The sequence below is a fragment of the Neoarius graeffei genome, chromosome 11, assembly GCF_027579695.1.
Source record: "Neoarius graeffei isolate fNeoGra1 chromosome 11, fNeoGra1.pri, whole genome shotgun sequence".
NCBI lineage: Eukaryota > Metazoa > Chordata > Actinopteri > Siluriformes > Ariidae > Neoarius > Neoarius graeffei.
In genome coordinates, this window is record NC_083579.1 from 73201591 (window position 1) to 73223983 (window position 22393).

The 22393-nt window shown below is 41.1% G+C and overlaps 1 protein-coding gene across 1 annotated transcript in view; it reads left to right on the top strand.

The window, feature by feature from the left end:
• The window catches only part of LOC132894622 (AT-rich interactive domain-containing protein 1B-like), a 657256-nt gene that overhangs the window by 574794 nt on the left and 60069 nt on the right, over window positions 1-22393 (top strand). The window contains exons 12-13 of the mRNA XM_060934699.1: window positions 18971-19180; window positions 19283-19487. Of these exons, the coding sequence (XP_060790682.1) occupies window positions 18971-19180; window positions 19283-19487 (415 nt within the window). The remainder of the gene's footprint in view (window positions 1-18970; window positions 19181-19282; window positions 19488-22393) is intronic.

Below are 22393 nucleotides of genomic sequence, written 5' to 3' on the forward strand. Positions count from 1 at the left end.
ATTATAGACGGAGGGGTCGTGCGGGCGGGGGTTTTACATGTACACTTACAAGTGCACTGTCTCTGCAATATCCTGTAATATGCAGTCAGTTTACGGGAGTAGTCTTTCCCCCTCCGAATTAAATGAATTCAATCACAATATTGTGAATCCATTTTCTTTCTTTGTAGGCTAAGTTTATCTCCGTTTATGTTGGTGTATGTGTTCATATATGGTCCGCTTTGTGCGCAAATAGCGTAAGAATATGTGTCGTTGACGTCACCCCCCCATGCAGCGGGGGTGAAAATTCATCACTTCAGAGTGTTTTGTCCCCTACACGCCTAAACTGGGATCGCGGATTAAGTGGTTAGCGTTGACTCGGTGCAAGTCAGGAAGGCTATTACTGGTGCAGCCGCGGGGTCTGTTGATTTTTTTAAAATTATGATTTTGGCCGCCGAGCCAAGTACAACCCCGATTCCAGAAAAGTTGGGACAAAGTACAAATTGTAAATAAAAACAGAATGCAATGATGTGGAAGTTTCAAAATTCCATATTTTATTCATAATAGAACATAGATGACATATCAAATGTTTAAACTGAGAAAATGTATCATTTAAAGAGAAAAATTAGGTGATTTTAAATTTCATGACAACAACACATCTCAAAAAAGTTGGGACAAGGCCATGTTTCCCACTGTGAGACATCCCCTTTTCTCTTTACAACAGTCTGTAAACGTCTGGGGACTGAGGAGACAAGTTGCTCAAGTTTAGGGATAGGAATGTTAACCCATTCTTGTCTAATGTAGGATTCTAGTTGCTCAACTGTCTTAGGTCTTTTTTGTCGTGTCTTCCGTTTTATGATGCGCCAAATGTTTTCTATGGGTGAAAGATCTGGACTGCAGGCTGGCCAGTTCAGTACCCGGACCCTTCTTCTACGCAGCCATGATGCTGTAATTGATGCAGTATGTGGTTTGGCATTGTCATGTTGGAAAATGCAAGGTCTTCCCTGAAAGAGACGTCGTCTGGATGGGAGCATATGTTGCTCTAGAACCTGGATATACCTTTCAGCATTGATGGTGTCTTTCCAGATGTGTAAGCTGCCCATGCCACACGCACTAATGCAACCCCATACCATCAGAGATGCAGGCTTCTGAACTGAGCGCTGATAACAACTCGGGTCGTCCTTCTCCTCTTTAGTCCGAATGACACGGCGTCCCTGATTTCCATAAAGAACTTCAAATTTTGATTCGTCCGACCACAGAACAGTTTTCCACTTTGCCACAGTCCATTTGAAATGAGCCTTGGCCCAGAGAAGACGTCTGCGCTTCTGGATCGTGTTTAGATACGGCTTCTTCTTTGAACTATAGAGTTTTAGCTGGCAACGGCGGATGGCACGGTGAATTGTGTTCACAGATAATGTTCTCTGGAAATATTCCTGAGCCCATTTTGTGATTTCCAATACAGAAGCATGCCTGTATGTGATGCAGTGCCGTCTAAGGGCCCGAAGATCACGGGCACCCAGTATGGTTTTCCGGCCTTGACCCTTACGCACAGAGATTCTTCCAGATTCTCTGAATCTTTTGATGATATTATGCACTGTAGATGATATGTTCAAACTCTTTGCAATTTTACACTGTCGAACTCCTTTCTGATATTGCTCCACTATTTGTCGGCGCAGAATTAGGGGGATTGGTGATCCTCTTCCCATCTTTACTTCTGAGAGCCGCTGCCACTCCAAGATGCTCTTTTTATACCCAGTCATGTTAATGACCTATTGCCAATTGACCTAATGAGTTGCAATTTGGTCCTCCAGCTGTCCCTTTTTTGTACCTTTAACTTTTCCAGCCTCTTATTGCCCCGTCCCAACTTTTTTGAGATGTGTTGCTGTCATGAAATTTCAAATGAGTCAATATTTGGCAAGAAATTTCAAAATGTCTCACTTTCGACATTTGATATGTTGTCTATGTTCTATTGTGAATACAATATCAGTTTTTGAGATTTGTAAATTATTGCATTCCATTTTTATTTACAATTTGTACTTTGTCCCAACTTTTTTGGAATCGGGGTTGTACCTTAGACTTGCACTGACATTTTGTTTTCATGCCGCGGAGCTATTTGTATGTATTTTAAATTTAAAGGACTTGCCTGTAGGTTTGTGTGTGTTGTTTTATGTTTGGCATCTTTCCGGTTGTAACGCGTGTCTGTGAGAAAATTGGAGGGGAGAGTTAACAGGTGGGCACGGGTATTGATAAAGCGCAACTGCCCTGGTAATATGTCACATGATTTTCCCGTACTAAAGCAACCTTCGGGGCCATGGTTTTGTGGTTGGCGCAGTTAATTGTTTGAAACACGTTGTCAGACCGCCATCACTACTACACACTATATGAAAAATATTTGCCCCCTTGCGATTTCTAATTGCCCCCTTAGTAAACTGTTCCTGGCACCGGGCCTGCACTCAACTGTATGTTTAAAAATAAGAATATTCATAATTTCACACAATGAACGGGCATGACATGGCATCATGCAAACTTCATAACAAAATCACACTGTGTCAAGCAATGGTGACACATAAAAAACAACCACACAATGAACAGGTGCAATTTTGTTCACCACCAACAGTGACTTTAGTGGGTGCGTTTTACTTTTTTCCGATTTAGTGATACTCATAACAAAAATGACATGGCATCATGCAGTCTTCATAACACAAAATCACACCGTGTCAAGCAATGACACATAAAAGAGAACTTCACACAATGAACAAGTGCAGTTTTGTCAACCTACATGCACTGGTTAGCCTAAACTAGACCCACCCACCTAGCGGCCAAAAATATTTTTGCCTACGAGTGGGTCTACCCTCGGACCATATCAACAACACACCCCGGGCATCAAATCATGCCCGCCAATCACAACGCAAGGTTTTTGTTTGGATTCTTTGGGCGGGCTTTTGCAGGAGTGACAACAAGGCTGCGCGACGCTGGAGAAAGCACAACAGGAAAGATGGCTACGGCTTTTGAACAGCGCTCGTTTGACTCCGCTTTGGAATCAGTTTTAGAAGAATTAGACTTGGAGTTTTCATTGAAACATGAGCAGGAAGAGGCTCTCCGCTCATTCCTTTTCAAGAAGGACGTTTTCGCTGTTTTGCCGACCGGCTATGGCAAAAGTCTGATCTACCAGCTGGCTCCCCCACTGCTTTCTGTCGCTCTGACTACGTCACAGTCACTGTTGCGCTGATTGGTCAGAGCGTTGGCCTATACGCACAGAGACAGTTTGAAAGACAACGGGTTGTTCCTACCCACACCCTTCGGAAATGTCTACAACCGAGACCAGACTAAATATTCACATTTAGTCTGGCTTGCCAGGCTATGCAATGGTGGTACTACAGTAACATTTACAGATTAGTATAACAAATAGATTTATAGCAATAACTCCTTCTTACATTGGTGCCACCACAATTTCTACCACTTCATAACTTTTATCCCCCTTTCCTTCACAATCCACCTGGAATAACATCCATCTCTCTCCATCGCTTTCCTTTCTACTATTCCTTCCCCATACACTGATTTCCCATCTTACTTTCCAGAAAACTGGCAAAGACCAGACAAAACAAGTTCTTCAGATCACAACAGGGAATCAGTAAATATCATCAGAGCAGACTCGACCTCATTCTTGGCATTACAATAAGGTCGGCCTACTGGGTTTAAATTAAATGATAGCTAACATTAAGCTAGCTGATACATCTCCTAACATTGACTAGCCAGCTAACTGCACTAACATTTCCATTGGGACAAAAAAAAAAACCTGTCCTGTGGGGAAATTCTGACTGACTTTCCGCTTCTTTGTAAAGAATGTCCTTATGTCCATTGTGTCTGGGGAGGAGCAAATACTGCAAACAATTCATCATCAACCAGAAATACCCCATTAGGCTAAGCTTATTTCATTGTTTAATTGAGCATTAATTTAACGTGGCCTAGGGTTAATTTTGAGGACATATACGGTAACAAAAGAATAAGGTTTTAGCAAAATCTAGACATTGTGAGGTGGCAATGGGGCTGACGTCACCTCCTCCACTTTCGAGCAGCTGCACTAACATTTCTCTGCTCGCGCTGAGATTCACTTCACTCGCGTGCGGTGAGTTGTTCTAGGTAACGTCCGGAAAACCCGGAGTGGATTTTCAGCGGTATGTGTATTCTCTTATCAATCGAGTGGAATGGATTCTTTCACGAAGCAATAGAAACGGCGCTAGGTGAACTAATATTTTATGTTAAATGTGGAGGGGTCCAAACAAAGAATTATGAAATGTGAGGGGGACACGCCCCCGCCACATTCAATGGTGGCGACGCCCATGTGGTAGGGACACATCAGCCGTCGTTTGATATTGGTAGGGACACGTCCATACCATCCATACCCAATTCTACGCCTATGCCTCACAGTGACCTTGACCTTAGACCTTTTGATCTCAAAATCTAATCAGTTCATGTTTGTCCCAAAGCGCACAAATGGTGAAAGTTTGGTGAAATTCCTTTCATTAGCCTTTGAGATATCGCGTTCACAAGGTTTCGGGACAGATGCACACACGGACAGACGGACAACCTGAAAACATAATGCCTCCTGCACCTTACGGTGGCGGAGGCATAAAAATCTACTTCCATATTAGATCAAATATAGTGTATATTAGTCATCCACTAAGTTAAAGGAACAGTCCACCGTACTTCCATAATGAAATATGCTCTTATCTGAATTGAGACGAGCTGCTCCGTACCTCTCCGAGCTTTGCGCGACCTCCCAGTCAGTCGGACGCAGTCAGACGCGCTGTCACTCCTGTTAGCAATGTAGCTAGGCTCAGCATGGCCAATGGTATTTTTTGGGGCTGTAGTTAGATGCGACCAAACTCTTCCGCGTTTTTCCTGTTTACATAGGTTTATATGACCAGTGATATGAAACAAGTTCAGTTACACAAATTGAAACGTGGCGATTTTCTATGCTATGGAAAGTCCGCACTATAATGACAGGCGTACTAACACCTTCTGCGTGCTTCGGCAGCGCATTGATATCTGAGCTCTGTATCAATGCGCTGCCGAAGCGTGCAGAAGGTGTTAGTACGCCTGTCATTATAGTGCGCACTTTCCATAGCATAGAAAATCGCTACGTTTCAATTTGTGTAACTGAACTTGTTTCATGTCACTGGTCATATAAACCTATGTAAACAGGAAAAACGCGGACGAGTTTGGTCGCATCTAACTACAGCCCCAAAAAATACCATTGGTCATGCTGAGCCTAGCTACATTGCTAACAGGAGTGACAGTGCGTTTGACTGCGTCTGACTGACTGGGAGGTCGCGCAAAGCTCGGAGAGGTACGGAGCAGTTCGTCTCAATTCAGATAAGAGCATATTTCATTATGGAAGAACGGTGGACTGTTCCTTTAAGTACAGGAACTAGAAAGCTGGTTAAACAAGCAGTGTACACTGACTGGCCACTCTATTAGGAACACCCATACATCCATGCTGTTTGATGTAGTTCTGTAATCAGTCGATCCCTTGACAGCAGGACAATGCAGAAAAAATCAAGAGCTTCAGTTAATGTTCACAATGTTCAAACATCAGAATGGGAAAAATTGTGATCTCAAAGTGTGACTTTCTTTCACTGTGGCATGGGGGTTGGCTTGAGCCAGATGAGTATGGGGTTTGAGTATTTCAGAAGCTGCTGATCTCCTGGGGTTTTCACACACAAACAACAGTCTCTAGAGTTTACACAGAATGGTGCAAAAAATAAAGAAACATTGAGTTCAGTGAGCGACAGTTCTGCGGGTGGAAACAAACGCCTTGTTGATAAGAGAGGTCAGAGGAAAATGGCCAGATTGGCTCCAGCTCTTTTGCCAGGAAGGATATAGTAACTCATAGCAACTCTTTACAACCGTGGTGAGCAGAAAAGCATCTCAGCAGAACAGAAGACCACATCAGGTTCCACTCCTGCAGCCAAGAACAGGAATCTTAGAATCAAGAACAAGTTCCTATTAAAGTGGCCCGTGAGTGTATTTTGACGTACTGGATGGCAAAGCTAAAGTATTATTACAATGTCGAGCGAGATGATTGGACTGAACAGGATCACACTTTCACCAACCAGCTAAGAGCACATACTGTAAGTTGTGTTTAACAGAATACTGGGCTGCTGCCTCGTACTCCCAAACACCCCACTGCCATAATTTTTAAAACCAAGATTGAAAAAAGTGTACTTGATTATCCAACTTTGTTGGAGGAGGATATGGTTATTGTTTGTTTGTTTGTTTGTTTGCTTACTTGCTTGCTTGTTTGTTTGTTTCCCAGTGTAACTCAAAATGTAGTGAATGGATTTTGATGAAATTTGGAGGAAAGATGAACCATGGGCCAAAGAACAATAGATTAAATCAGGGGTCGGCAACCTTTTTGCCATGTAGTGCCAATTAGAAGGTTTCTTGTTAGTTATGGCCCTTTTCCACTACCCTTTTTCAGCTCGCTTCAGCTCACTTCAGCCTGACACGGCTCGCGTTTCGACTACCTCAGAACAGCACGACTCAGCTTGCTTCAGCCCTGCTTAGCACCCAAAACTCGCACGGTTTTGGAGTGGGGCTGAAGTGAGCCAAACCGTGCCGAGTGAGGCTGGGGGCGTGAGCAGACACTCCCCTGTGCACTGATTGGTGAGGAGGAGTGTCCTCACACGCCCACACACGCCCCGCGAGCACGCTGGGATCTGTAAACACCGTAAACCCGGAAGAAGAAGAATTACGAATTACGAGAATTTCTGAAGCCTTATGCGCCTCGCCTCATCTATACGCTCTTGCCAGTATCTGTTGGCGTTGTCGGTGACAACAAGCCACAGAACCAAGACCAGCAACACTAACGACTCCATGTCCTCCATGTTTATTGTTTACTATCCGGGTCGTGAGACTACCGCTTAAAAGATCACTGATGTCACTGTTTGCGCCGCCTAACGACATCACGTGACGTCCACCCACTTTCGCTAACTCCACCCAATGTGTCCACCCACTTCCAGCCAGCACGGTTCAGCGCGGTTGTAGTCGAAATGCAACTCCAACAGCCCCGCTCAGCTCGACTCAGCACGGCACGGCTCAGCCCGACTCAGCCGCGTTTGTAGTGGAAAAGCGGCATTAGTGTGCCATTCAAATAGGTGTTGTTAAGTATGTGTAATTAGACCAGGGGTGGGCAAACTTTTTGGCTCAGGGGCCACATTGACTTTTGAAATTTGCCAGGCGGGCCGGGCCAGCACCAAATTCATACATATTGAACATAAACCGTTAAAGCTTTAGTGTTATTGTAAGGCCTTCACTGACAGAGACCCAAATGCAGATCAGATTGACATTTATTTTAGTTCTCAGTCAACAAAGGCAGAGCAGAAAAATGCTTGCAGTTCAATAGATTGGCACATAAAAAAATATATACACATAAAAACAAACACCAGCACTACAGCAGCCACCCACGACAACCAAAATTACTAAGAGTTATACTTTTTATATTATTATGTCTGTAAACATGTGACTACCATCTTATTACAGCTCCAACATAGTTTTAAAAAGAGAAAGTGTTAATACTCACATTCACTCCGCAACCGCTGAGCTGTATTCGTCCGTGCTTGCGCTGACTGGTTGTTAGCATAATTAGCATGCTTGGAGGAAAAGTGCCGTTTGATGTTATATTCCTTTAAAACTGCAACGGTTTCTTTGCAAATAACCTTTGATCAGACTTCAGCAAAAAAATATTTAGTTGTCCATTCTTTATTGAACACCCTGCACTCACTGTCCACTTCTCTTTTTTTAGGACCACTCATTGTAAAGTTTTATCCTGTGTTCTCGAGATCACCAGTGGCACGGGCGCCAGAATGACTTCCATGGCACGCGCTGCACCACTCTGCAAATGTACAGTGGTGCTTGAAAGTTTGTGAACCCTTTATAATTTTCGATATTTCTGCATAAATATGATCTAAAACATCATCAGATTTTCACACAAGTCCTAAAAGTAGATAAAGAGAACCCAGTTAAACAAATGAGACAAAAATATTATACTTGGTCATTTATTTATTGAGGGAAATGATCCAATATTACATATCTGTGAGTGGCAAAAGTATGTGAACCTTTGCTTTCAGTATCTGGTGTGACCCCCTTGTGCAGCAATAACTGCAACTAAACGTTTCTGGTAACTGTTGATCAGTCCTGCACACCGGCTTGGAGCAATTTTAGCCCGTTCCTCCATACAGAACAGCTTCAACTCTGGGATGTTGGTGGGTTTCCTCACATGAACTGTTCGCTTCAGGTCCTTCCACAACATTTCGATTGGATTAAGGTCAGGACTTTGACTTGGCCATTCCAAAACATTAACTTTATTCTTCTTTAACCATTCTTTGGTAGAACGACTTGTGTGCTTAGAGTCGTTGTCTTGCTGCATGACCCACCTTCTCTTGAGATTCAGTTCATGGACAGATGTCCTGACATTTTCCTTTAGAATTCACTGGTATAATTCAGAATTCATTGGTCCATCAATGATGACAGGCCGTCCTGGCCCAGATGCAGCCAAACAGGCCCAAACCATGATACTACCACCACCACGTTTCACAGATGGGATAAGGTTCTTATGCTGGAATGCCGTGCTTTCCTTTCTCCAAACTTAATGCTTCTCATTAAACCAAAATGTTCTATTTTGGTCTCATCCATCCACAAAACATTTTTCCAATAGCCTTCTGGCTTGTCCACGTGATCTTTAGCAAACTGCAGACAAGCAGCAATGTTCTTTTTGGAGAGCAGTGGCTTTCTCCTTGCAACCCTGCCATGCACACCATTGTTGTTCAGCGTTCTCCTGATGGTGGACTCATGAACATTAACATTAGCCAATGTGAGAGAGGCCTTCAGTTGCTTAGAAGTTACCCTGGGGTCCTTTGTGACCTCACCAACTATTACACGCCTTGCTCTTGGAGTGATCTTTGTTGGTCGACCACTCCTGGGGAGGGTAACAATGGTCTTGAATTTCCTCCATTTGTACACAATCTGTCTGACTGTGGATTGGTGGAGTCCAAACTCTTTAGAGATGGTTTTGTAACCTTTATCAGCCTGATGAGCATCAACAACGCTTTTTCTGAGGTCCTCAGAAATCTCCTTTGTTCGTGCCATGATACACTTCCACAAACATGTGTTGTGAAGCTCAGACTTTGATAGATCCCTGTTCTTTAAATAAAACAGGGTGCCCACTCACACCTGATTGTCATCCCATTGACTGAAAACACCTGACACTAATTTCACCTTCAAATTAACTGCTAATCCTCGAGGTTCACATACTTTTGCCACTCACAGATATGTAATATTGGATCATTTTCCTCAATAAATAAATGACCAAGTATAATATTTTTGTCTCATTTGTTTAACTGGGTTCTCTTTATCTACTTTTAGGACTTGTGTGAAAATCTGATGATGTTTTAGGTCATATTTATGCAGAAATATCGAAAATTCTAAAGGGTTCACAAACTTTCAAGCACCACTGTAATCTCGCGTGAATACGACTGACTGGAAAGACGGATCTCTAGAACACCTGTCTACGTGATAACACTGATGCTTATAGTTTATAGATCTGCTCAATCGTGTTTATATGATTGTCTTCCGCGGGCCGGATTAAAAACGCCAACGGGCCGGATGTGGCCCGCGGGCCGTAGTTTGCCCACCTCTGAATTAGACACCACACATTTTAGACGGATATGGATATTTAATGCATTGAGCAAATGTAAAACACCATTGCACTTGTTTTATGCCATTAACCTCACACACAAGGTTTAAGAACACCCCCCCCCCCCCCCCCCCCCCATTGGATAACAACATTGCAAGCAGCTTATACAAATTCACAAAATAACATCCAAAATCTTTCAGTAGGTAACAGGCCCAAGTTATTCACAATAAAGACGTAGCAGCCTAATGGAAATGGAACTGATGAATAATAAAACTACAGAAAAAAAAATTAAATAATGAGTGTCAGAGAACATTGACAAGTAGCCTACATAAAGTGGCTTAACAATAAACTGCAAATTTGAAGTAGCCTTGTTACAAAATAAATGTTTTGCCTATCAGTCAGTGTGATCCCTGGCCCTGCTTCCCCTTACTTAGCGCCAAGATGTGGGGATGGCAATTGGTCACTTTGAGTTGGACGCATGCTTCCGAATGGCCCGTTGTCAGACGACTTCGGGAGGGGCAAAGTACATTCTTCATGTGCGAAAATATCTGTTCACACGGATATGTTGATCCGAACACTGACGATAAAGCCAGTGCGATATTGCGAAGACAGTTGAACTTTTCGGGTAAAGCTGCCCAGCAGGATTCATTGGCTTTAAACAGCAGAGCTCCTCTCTCACAGTCACACCACAATATCTTGCCATCACTGCCCAACGTGCCACATCATTCACATCTACGCTTTCGTCAAGCGCAATGCTAAATACCGCTGCATCTTTTATGCCAGTTGTTTGCTGCACCCTTACGTTTTCTGCCATTTCACCAATTCGTCGCTCAACAGTTCTGGCTGATACGGGCATGTCTTTTATTCTTGATTTTATTGTCTCTTTATTTGGCAGCCCCTCAAAAAGACTATCCGAGCCGGAGAGAAAGGCCTCCTTAATGTATTCACCGTCTGTGAATGGCTTTCCATGTTTAGCTATGCAGTGAGAAATTATATAGCTAGCTTCAGTGGCATTGTTTTTAGCTGAGGTAAAGACTGTTAAAGTGTGGGCTTGCTTCCCATATCCGCACACTGCGCGTGAGATTGATTCGTCCCTATCTGCCTGATCTTTGAAAGTCTTTTCATGCTTTGCCTTGAAATGACGTTTAACACTGCATGCTCGACACACAACACGGTCCCTCTGAGAAACGAACCCATATTCTTTGGTCCACGAGGAGAGGAAAGCCCGAACTATCGGCTTCTTTGCCATCTTAGCGCAACTGCTGCATCAAGTGGGCCCGTCTCGTGAGAAATATGGGGAGGGGGCGCTATATTGTTGTGTGGTCATGCTAAAAGAGCAGGCTCGCCATGCAACAGCCAATGACAGTTCAAGATAACGTTTGAACATTTTTAATGTGTTGAATAATTAGGTTTATGTATCATCGTCAGTGTGCCACTGGAAATTCCTCGGCGTGCCAGTTGTGGCACGCGTGCCTAGGGTTGCCGACCCCTGGATTAGATTCTGATGCAAATCCAGATACGTATGCGGATCCAGAATGGTTTTTTTTTTTCTTTTCCCAACGTAACTCAAAAAGTAGTGAACGGATTTTGATGAAATTTGGAGAAAAGGTGAGCCATGGGCCAAAGAAGAATTGATTAAATTTTGATGCAAATCCAGATATGTACCGTATATGGATCCGGGATATTTTTGTCTTTTCCCAACGTAACTCAAAAAGTAGTGAACGGATTCTGATGAAATTTGGTGTACAGCATTAGTATTATCCTAGAACCTAGTGAACTGATTTTGATGTTGATGATGTGTGGCTTGGTGGAGGTATGCACTCTACCGTTTGACCTTCTAGTTGTTGTTAACTTCTGTGCCATGTGCGTCATCCAAATCCAAATGGTCAGTGGATCGGATTACAGTAATTTTTCTTCCATTATAATTACAGTGAGTAATTAATTCCAATTTGAAATGTTGCTCCTCTAAAACATAGTCTGTGGCCAAAATAAACTCCAAAGTGAATTCCTACAAAGTGAATGTTGCAGTTCGAGCGTACGATATTTTTTTTTTGCCATTTTCTTTTGCTGTGAACAAATCCAGTGACTATTATTTAAACACAGCTGCATTAAATGAACCATCAACTTTTCCTGCTTTGCTGTGCGATCTTGATTACTTTTCATTAAAACGTAATAACGGAACACGTCCAGCATATCAATCAGACTACTGATTACATTAACTCATTGCAGTTTTATTTTCCATTAGTTTAAATGATCTTTAATTAAATACAACATTCAAACTAAAAGTTGAAGGACGAGCGCTTTGTCTCACTGTGCTACTGTGCATGCTGTCTGCTGAGTGATCGAGTCCTTTTGGCTGTGCCATGCAACAGCTACAGTGGTGCTTGAAAGTTTGTGAACCCTTTAGAATTTTCTATATTTCTGCATAAATATGACCTAAAACATCATCAGATTTTCACACAAGTCCTAAAAGTAGATAAAGAGAACCCAGTTAAACAAATGAGACAAAAATATTATACTTGGTCATTTATTTATTGAGGAAAATGATCCAATATTACATATCTGTGAGTGGCAAAAGTATGTGAACCTTTGCTTTCAGTATCTGCTGTGACCCCCTTGTGCAGCAATAACTGCAACTAAACGTTTCTGGTAACTGTTGATCAGTCCTGCACACCGGCTTGGAGCAATTTTAGCCCATTCCTCCGTACAGAACAGCTTCAACTCTGGGATGTTGGTGGGTTTCCTCACATGAACTGCTCGCTTCAGGTCCTTCCACAACATTTCGATTGGATTAAGGTCAGGACTTTGACTTGGCCATTCCAAAGCATTAACTTTATTCTTCTTTAACCATTCTTTGGTAGAACAACTTGTGTGCTTAGAGTCGTTGTCTTGCTGCATGACCCACCTTCTCTTGAGATTCAGTTCATGGACAGATGTCCTGACATTTTCCTTTAGAATTCACTGGTATAATTCAGAATTCATTGGTCCATCAATGATGACAGGCCGTCCTGGCCCAGATGCAGCAAAACAGGCCCAAACCATGATACTACCACCACCATGTTTCACAGATGGGATAAGGTTCTTATGCTGGAATGCCGTGCTTTCCTTTCTCCAAACTTAATGCTTCTCATTAAACCAAAATGTTCTATTTTGGTCTCATCCATCCACAAAACATTTTTCCAATAGCCTTCTGGCTTGTCCACGTGATCTTTAGCAAACTGCAGACAAGCAGCAATGTTCTTTTTGGAGAGCAGTGGCTTTCTCCTTGCAACCCTGCCATGCACACCATTGTTGTTCAGCGTTCTCCTGATGGTGGACTCATGAACATTAACATTAGCCAATGTGAGAGAGGCCTTCAGTTGCTTAGAAGTTGCCCTGGGGTCCTTTGTGACCTCACCGACTATTACACGCCTTGCTCTTGGAGTGATCTTTGTTGGTCGACCACTCCTGGGGAGGGTAACAATGGTCTTGAATTTCCTCCATTTGTACACAATCTGTCTGACTGTGGATTGGTGGAGTCCAAACTCTTTAGAGATGGTTTTGTAACCTTTTCCAGCCTGATGAGAATAAACAACGCTTTTTCTGAGGTCCTCAGAAATCTCCTTTGTTCGTGCCATGATACACTTCCACAAACATGTGTTGTGAAGCTCAGACTTTGATAGATCCCTGTTCTTTAAATAAAACAGGGTGCCCACTCACACCTGATTGTCATCCCATTGACTGAAAACACCTGACTCGAATTTCACCTTCAAATGAACTGCTAATCCTAGAGGTTCACATACTTTTGCCACTCACAGATATGTAATATTGGATCATTTTCCTCAATAAATAAATGACCAAGTATAATATTTTTGTCTTGTTTGTTTAACTGGGTTCTCTTTATCTACTTTTAGGACTTGTGTGAAAATCTGATGATGTTTTAGGTCATATTTATGCAGAAATATCGAAAATTCGAAAGGGTTCACAAACTTTCAAGCACCACTGTAAGTACGCACTTCCAATAAAATAACAATGAGTTTACAGTTTGTATTTATGAGTAAGCAAAATATGCAAAGCAGGAAGTAAATATGAAAAGTTATTTTTGCTCAGAACGTCTGCTGTAAGTTATAAGCTAGAAAAGCACACAACAGCTGTTCTTAAACACTAGTCAGTGGCTATGTGTGAAATAAAAGCAGATGGAAATTTTGGAGTGAAAAAAGCTTTACTTGGAGAAATGGCGTAATGTAATTCATCTCTGGAGTTTTAGTGCCCTTATTTCCTAGCACAGGTACAGACTACATGTTATGGGCATGTAAATTATTAATGATCAAGTGCAGCTTGCACAAGCTTCACTCAACAGGTGCTTATAGTAAAGGTCAAAGCAATCAGTTCGTATTAAAGGACATGGGACATGAAACATAAATGCACGCTATATCAGTTTCTTTCCATTAAAAATATGAATTAATTGCATCAACAAATACAAAATCATCTATTAAATTCAGCAAAATCGTTATATTCGTGATGATTATATGGCATTTCTGCTCGAGCTCCGATATGCATATTTTACAACCGGAAGAGCCGCTGTCACGTGATCATACGTCACAAAAACTTTCGGGCACAGCACAAGCGGATAGATGAATGGAGAAGTGAATGACAAGAAAATTGTTTTTATAGTCTTTAACGTACATTGAACATCATGGTGTATTGTGCTGCTTATGGTTGCAATAATTCCAATGGGAAATGCCCTGGAGTAAGTTTTTTTGCATTCCCCAAGGACCCGAAGCTGAGGAAAGTGTGGGCTCACTACTGCCGTAGAAAAAAACTTTGCACCTACTGTTTCCCACAAACTGTGTTCGGACCATTTCACTGAGGATTCTTTCAACATTATGGCCCAATCCCAATTCTAATTTCTACCCCTACCCCTCCCCCTTCCCCTCCGCCTTCCCCTTGGCCCTTCCCCTTGAAACTGAGCTACAAGGGATAGGGCTTGAAATTCAACCCTTACGTATTGGGATAGCCCTTCAACGATCGCATTCGTCATCGCGTACCTCCGTCAGCGTTTACGTTAGCAAAACGCGACCAAATGCGTCATTGGCTGCGACCAGCCGCTACAGTCAGAGCCAGAACAGAAATCTCTGCTGGCAGGGTGTGATTTGTTAACTAACACCACTGAATGGGATATCTTTGGCGCTTCGTGCACCACATCCGACAGAATGAGGTGTCAAAACACTCATGTAAACAATAAAAGCGAGAATAACAGAACAAAACGTACGCAGTAAAGCAACCGAAAACAATACTCACTCCCAAAGCTTTTTAGCAGCAGCTTGGATTTCAGAAATCGCTGCTCATTCTCAGCTCGAAAGCGAATCAAGCGGCGTGTTTCCTCTGGATAACAACTTAAAACACGTAAATAATGGAGAAAATACATTTATGACAATCTTTCGCCGCGGGAACCGCCATCTTTCTGAAATCCGCATGAAATCTCGCTGAAATCCGCATGGCATTGTGGGAAATCACTCAAACCCCTTCGTTCGGAGTCAGCTCCAGGAAAATCTCCGTTTGGAGGGGTACAGAAGCCCTACCCCTTCCCCTACCCCTCCGCGTTAACTGGGATTGGGATACCCCTACCCCTTCACGTGAACGCGCAAAATGGAGGGGAAGGGCCAAGGGGTTGGTCCAAGGGGTGAAATGGGATTCGGCCTAATACTCAGGTACTGAGCGATATTAATTGCCAAGCCAAATTTAAGAGGCCGTATAGCCGGGTTCATGGAGGCAGTGATAGTGCCATAATATACAGGGCCTAACATTCCTACAACTGTAGAGACAGTCAAGAAATCCTGTAACATTAATGGACATTTAAATAAATGTTAAGTTATGTTGGTAAGTTTGTTTAACTTTTCTTAATTTTCATCTCTTTCGCCAAACGGCGTAGTGTTGTTGGCTGTGTGATGGCGTTTCGCCATTTTGAATGTTTTCATCTCGGACTCTGGAAGCATTGTATCTCAATCAATCTCGAAAAATATTAGCAAAAAAAAACTAGCTTGCAACGGACTTTAGCTAGATCTACGATGAACTTTCAATGTATGATACAAAAATAATACTTCTTCCAACAGATCATTAGCCTTTGAGCAGAATTGTTTTTAACTTACCAGGAAGTGTTATCGAGCCGACCGCTTTCAGTTTCATGGGGATTGAATGAACTCTCACTCTCAGAATCATCTGACCCGTCAGAGTAAAGACAAGATCCATGTTCATGTGAATTTCCAGCTATCGGTTCGAATTGATAGGGTCTAACTTCACATCTCTGTGAAACATCGGGAATGTCACTGTCGATGGTGTCCATTTCGGTAACCTGTTTACATTAGATTCCCAAGCGCTGGCTGCTTGGAAAGTTTTTGTGACGTCACGGGTCACGTGACCACCTAGCTAATTAACGAATCATTGTTTTACGCTGATGTATAAAAAAGTTGAATAATGTGATGATTTTCACATTTTTGACGCCCTGCACTGATTTAGATGGCATTTCTTATGTCCTTTAGACATAATTATACCCAGAAAAAATCCATGTCCCATGTCCTTTAAAGATCAGGTGTCTGTAGCACACATCGAACCTTTGGTGTACATACCGTATATTGTGACTTATACACAGATCACTTATCCCATGTATCGAGCATAATTATGTCCTTTTTTACTTTAACGTTACCATTACTGGCATTTAGCAGACGCTCTTATCCAGAGCGATGTACAACACACCCAGAGCAGCCTGGAGAGCAGTTGGGGGTGAGGTGCCTTGCTCAAGGGCACTTCAGCCATTCCTGCTGATCCAGGGAATCGACCCGGCAAACTTTTGGTCCCAAAGCCGCTTCTCTAACCATTAAGCCATGGCTTCTCACATTACTTAACAAACATACTGTATGCCTGTGAATCTTATCCCGTTTGAGTAGCACTAACGCATTCCAAAGCATTGCAACATAAGAACATAAGAAGAGATACGGCATCATGGTGATCCTTATTGCCACCGTATACACAGAGGATATCACATGGTCATTCAAAGATGTGAAGTTTATCTTGGAGTAAGGAATCTATATATCATGAGTGAGTGAAGCGAAAATTTTGACAACGCTCATCTATTCAGTGGGAAAACACTGGGAGTGACGTCATCGGAGTGAAATATCGGGAAATACGTCACTCAGATCCACAATGTATTTCATATGAAAAATGCAAGTTTTTCAACACCAGAAGACAAACTTCATATCTTCAAGCCAACATGTGATTTTCTTTTTATTATAACAACGCATTCACAAACAAAAAGTACCCAAATTTATCAAAACGATTCATTGATTTCATCACAAGTGATGTATAGAGATTTATGCAGAGGTGGACAGTAACGAAGTACATTTACTTGAGTACTGTACTTAAGTACACTTTTTGAGTATCTGTACTTTACTTGAGTATTATTTTTTTGGAAACTTCTGACTTTAACTTCACTACATTTGAAAGGCAAATATCGTACTTTTCACTCCATGACATTTCTATCAAGGTCCTCGTTACTCATTACTATGAAGCAGCTTTGAAAGTGGATGTTTTTTTCTTTTCTTTTCAAAAACGTGATTGTTTTTATCGCAGGTGACACTGAGACAGCCTATCAGTAATCACTAGGATCACGTCACATCCATAGACTGTATAAAATCAAGTTCAGTGATTTCTCAGCAGCGTTATTTAACACGATCAGTTGATGGCGGAATGGAAGGAGGCGGTTCTTCTGGAGAACGCACGCACTCATGGCCCATGAACCCATGTTTCAGTTTTCTGAAAGGATTAAAGATTCGTTTCGTTTTAAATGTTTGCTTTGTTTGCCGAAAACGAACCACATCACAGCCAACAAAAACTCGCCATCCAACCTGCGGAAGCATATTGAGGTATATAAACGTTTTATTCCAAGAGAAAGCTTGCAGCGAAGTTGTCTGTGCTTTTAGAGCTAGCGATAACATTGCAAACGTAGCTATGCAGTCTGGTTAGTCACATGACTTTCTATGGATTTGCCCGCCAAGTTGCCGTAGCCTTGTCCACGGCTAACATTGACACATAGCTAGTTAACTTGGACACTGTTAGTTAGCATGTAAAAACGGAGTTACACTAACATGAATAACGTTAACTTATCTGAAGCCCTTTCAGAAATATGCTTTAGCATAATCTTGCCAAATAAACAGAATGTAGAAATCTTTCTTTTCTAGTAGCGTTAGCTACACAATATGATTTCAAGTTTGAAAAGAGTTTGCTAGCATGTCAGGTGGAGCTTCACTGACTAGCTAGCTTAACGTTAAACCACCATAATGGCACAGCATGCGTTCATTTTGTGAATTCACAAAATAATCCAGTCGGTTGCTTCAGTGGCATGATGTATCATAAGCGTTGTGACAATAATACAACAATAAATAAATGTTAAAAAAATAAAAAGAAAATAAATAAAAATTAAAGAATAAGAAAATAAATGCAGAAATAAAAAAGAAATAGAAAATAAATGTTGTAAAAGTAAAAAAAAAAGTATAAGAAAATAAATGCAGAAATAAAAATAAGAAAATAAATAAAATGAAAGTCTCAGAAAATAAATGCATAAATAAAAAATAAAAGAAATAAGAAAATAAATGCAGAAAAATGTAAGAAATAAGAAAATAATGCAGAAATAAAAAATAAATAGAAAAATTTTTGTAAAAGTAAAAAAAAAAACAAAAGTATAAGAAAATAAATGCATAAATAAAAAATAAGAAAATAAATAAAAGTGAAAGTATAAGAAAAATAAAATACATAAAAAATAAATAGAAAATAAAAGAGAATAAATGCAGAAAATATATAATAAATAAGAAAATAAATGCAGAAATAATAAAGAATAAGAAAATAAATGCAAATAAAAGAATAAGAAAATAAATTAAATAATAATCCCTGGATTTCCTAGTTTCTGTTATTTTTATTTTTATTTATTTTCTTATTCTTTGAGTTTTATTTTATTTCTGCATTTATTTTCATTTTCTTTTACTTTTATTATTCTTTATTTCTTATTCTATTTCAAAATTAATTTTCTTATTCTTTTACAGATTTACATTACACATAACCCACTGTAATGACTGATTGTAACGTCCATCAGAAAATGATTGTGCTCTGATTTGAAGGGATCATCGATTTCTTACATGTCACAGTCCATTTCTTGCTACTGTACATTTTAATCACAGATAGCCATAACATATGGATATCTTTATTTATAATGTTCTTTTAATAGCTCCATAATGACGTGAGTTCTCTGTCTCTGTCCCACACTTTCAGAAGTCAGGCTCTGGACCCACAACGAATGACAAGGTTTCTCGGCTGTACGAAATGGGAAGCGAGCCAGAGAGAAAGAGCTGGGTGGATCGCTATCTGTCCTTCATGGAGGACAGGGGGACACCAGTCCCTCACCTCCCTGTCGTGGGCAAAAAACAGCTGGATCTGTGCAAGTTCTACATGGCTGTAAAGGAGCTGGGTGGCTTGGCCATGGTAAAATCTTAGCACACAATCTTCCTCTGTTTATTGATGTATCCCAGGCTGGGGTTGGATCCTATAACATAAATGTTCTTCTCGGTATCATTTCTGTGGCAGGTGAATAAGAATAAGAAATGGCGCGAGCTCTCCTCCACGCTCGGTTTAGGCATGTCCAGCAACTCTGCTAGCTCTCTGAAGAAGCACTACATCCAGTATCTGTTTGCCTATGAGTGTAAGGTGGAGAGAGGAGAGGAGCCTCCTCCTGACTCCTGCCCTGCTGCTGATGGCAAGAAACAGAGCAAGACGGAGCCGCCGTCTCCTGGTGAGTGGCAACAGAGTTGAAAAAGCCACAGAGTTGACATGACATGATGTGAAGATGGGTTTTTGTTGCTTTGGTTAACGCTCTTTGAACAAAGTCTTGACAATACAGGTCTACAATTAGTCAAACTATAATGCAGCCTTGTTTTCTGGAGCTGGGAACATAGGAATAGAGCTTTATTTTAGCTTTTGTAGCCATAAATGAGGTTTGAGAGGAGTTTTATGCAATTGAATGGAGGATAGTTTTATCCAAAAACCTAGACAAAAATGTGATGTTTTGTATTCATTGAGTTTCAGACAGAATAACTTTTATTATTCTATCCACTGGATATGGATATGAACAATCACTGGATATGAACAATCATACGCTCTGATTGGCTACTCTACGACTAGGATATCAGCTCATATACTGTGAGGAGAGAAAAATAAAATAGCGGAACGTGTTGCTGAAGCAACCGAGGATTAAATAAAAACTCTACTCATAAACAAAACCCAAAAAATTTTTTAAAAAAGCAACAAAATATGGAATAAAAGTATTTGATGGTAAGAACATATATATACATCCCCGATTCCAAAAAAGTTGGGACAAAGTTCAAATTGTAAATGAAAACGGAATGCAATGATGTGGAAGTTTCAAAATTCCATATTTTTTTCAGAATAGAACATAGATGACATATCAAATGTTTAAACTGAGAAAATGTATCATTTAAAGAGAAAAATTAGGTGATTTTAAATTTCATGACAACAACACATCTCAAAAAAGTTGGGACAAGGCCATGTTTACCACTGTGAGACATCCCCTTTTCTCTTTACAACAGTCTGTAAACGTCTGGGGACTGAGGAGACAAGTTGCTCAAGTTTAGGGATAGGAATGTTAACCCATTCTTGTCTAATGTAGGATTCTAGTTGCTCAACTGTCTTAGGTCTTTTTTGTCGTATCTTCCGTTTTATGATGCGCCAAATGTTTTCTATGGGTGAAAGATCTGGACTGCAGGCTGGCCAGTTCAGTACCCGGACCCTTCTTCTACGCAGCCATGATGCTGTAATTGATGCAGTATGTGGTTTGGCATTGTCATGTTGGAAAATGCAAGGTCTTCCCTGAAAGAGACGTCGTCTGGATGGGAGCATATGTTGCTCTAGAACCTGGATATACCTTTCAGCATTGATGGTGTCTTTCCAGATGTGTAAGCTGCCCATGCCACACGCACTAATGCAACCCCATACCATCAGAGATGCAGGCTTCTGAACTGAGCGCTGATGACAACTTGGGTCGTCCTTCTCCTCTTTAGTCCGAATGACACGGCGTCCCTGATTTCCATAAAGAACTTCAAATTTTGATTCGTCTGACCACAGAACAGTTTTCCACTTTGCCACAGTCCATTTTAAATGAGCCTTGGCCCAGAGAAGACGTCTGCGCTTCTGGATCATGTTTAGATACGGCTTCTTCTTTGAACTATAGAGTTTTAGCTGGCAGCGGCGGATGGCATGGTGAATTGTGTTCACAGATAATGTTCTCTGGAAATATTCCTGAGCCCATTTTGTGATTTCCAATACAGAAGCATGCCTGTATGTGATGCAGTGCCGTCTAAGGGCCCGAAGATCACGGGCACCCAGTATGGTTTTCCGGCCTTGACCCTTACGCACAGAGATTCTTCCAGATTCTCTGAATCTTTTGATGATATTATGCACTGTAGATGATGATATGTTCAAACTCTTTGCAATTTTACACTGTCGAACTCCTTTCTGATATTGCTCCACTATTTGTCGGTGCAGAATTAGGGGGATTGGTGATCCTCTTCCCAGCTTTACTTCTGAGAGCCGCTGCCACTCCAAGATGCTCTTTTTATACCCAGTCATGTTAATGACCTATTGCCAATTGACCTAATGAGTTGCAATTTGGTCCTCCAGCTGTTCCTTTTTTGTACCTTTAACTTTTCCAGTCTCTTATTGCCCCTGTCCCAACTTTTTTGAGATGTGTTGCTGTCATGAAATTTCAAATGAGCCAATATTTGGCATGAAATTTCAAAATGTCTCACTTTCGACATCTGATATGTTGTCTATGTTCTATTGTGAATACAATATCAGTTTTTGAGATTTGTAAATTATTGCATTCTGTTTTTATTTACAATTTGTACTTTGTCCCAACTTTTTGGCAATCGGGGTTTTATATATATATATATATATATATATATATATATATATATATATATATATATACAGTGCAATGCAATAATGAGTACACCCTCTTTGAAAAGTAACATTTCACACAATATGACAAGGAACACAAAGATATATTTCCAAAATGTTCCCACACTAAGTTAAACACAGGTTCTGTTGAGCTTTTGAACTCAAAACAAAGGCTAATAATATAACTTAAATGATTTTTATTTCAGTTTTAGTGAAATTTGTGTGGTGCAGAAATGAGTACACCCCACTGAAGGGCTCTGAGTAAAGCAACTTTTTAGGCTACCAATGTGGACCTGAACAAACAATTAACCACAGGTGAGTCTAATTAGTCATTACACAGGTGTTAATTAGGCAGTTGGCTACAAAAGGCTGTTACCTAAAGCAAACCACCCTTTCCCATTTCCTGCTGTCAGCAATGGCACCTCATGGCCAGGAAATGTCTCTGGATCTGAGAAAGCGGATTATTGCTTTACACAAGAGAGGTGAGGGCTACAAGATGATCAGTAAAGCCTTACTTATCAGTAAGAACACGGTTGCAAAAGTGATCCAAAAATTCAAGACAGATAGAACTGCAGCCAAAGTACAGAGACGTACAGGCCGGCCAAGAAAATTAACACCCAGGCAGGAGCGGCTTGTAATGAGAAAAGTTGAGGAAAATCGGCATGCAAGTGCACAACAGGTATCTAAGGAAGTAGAGACTGAAATTGGAGTGAATGTGTCACG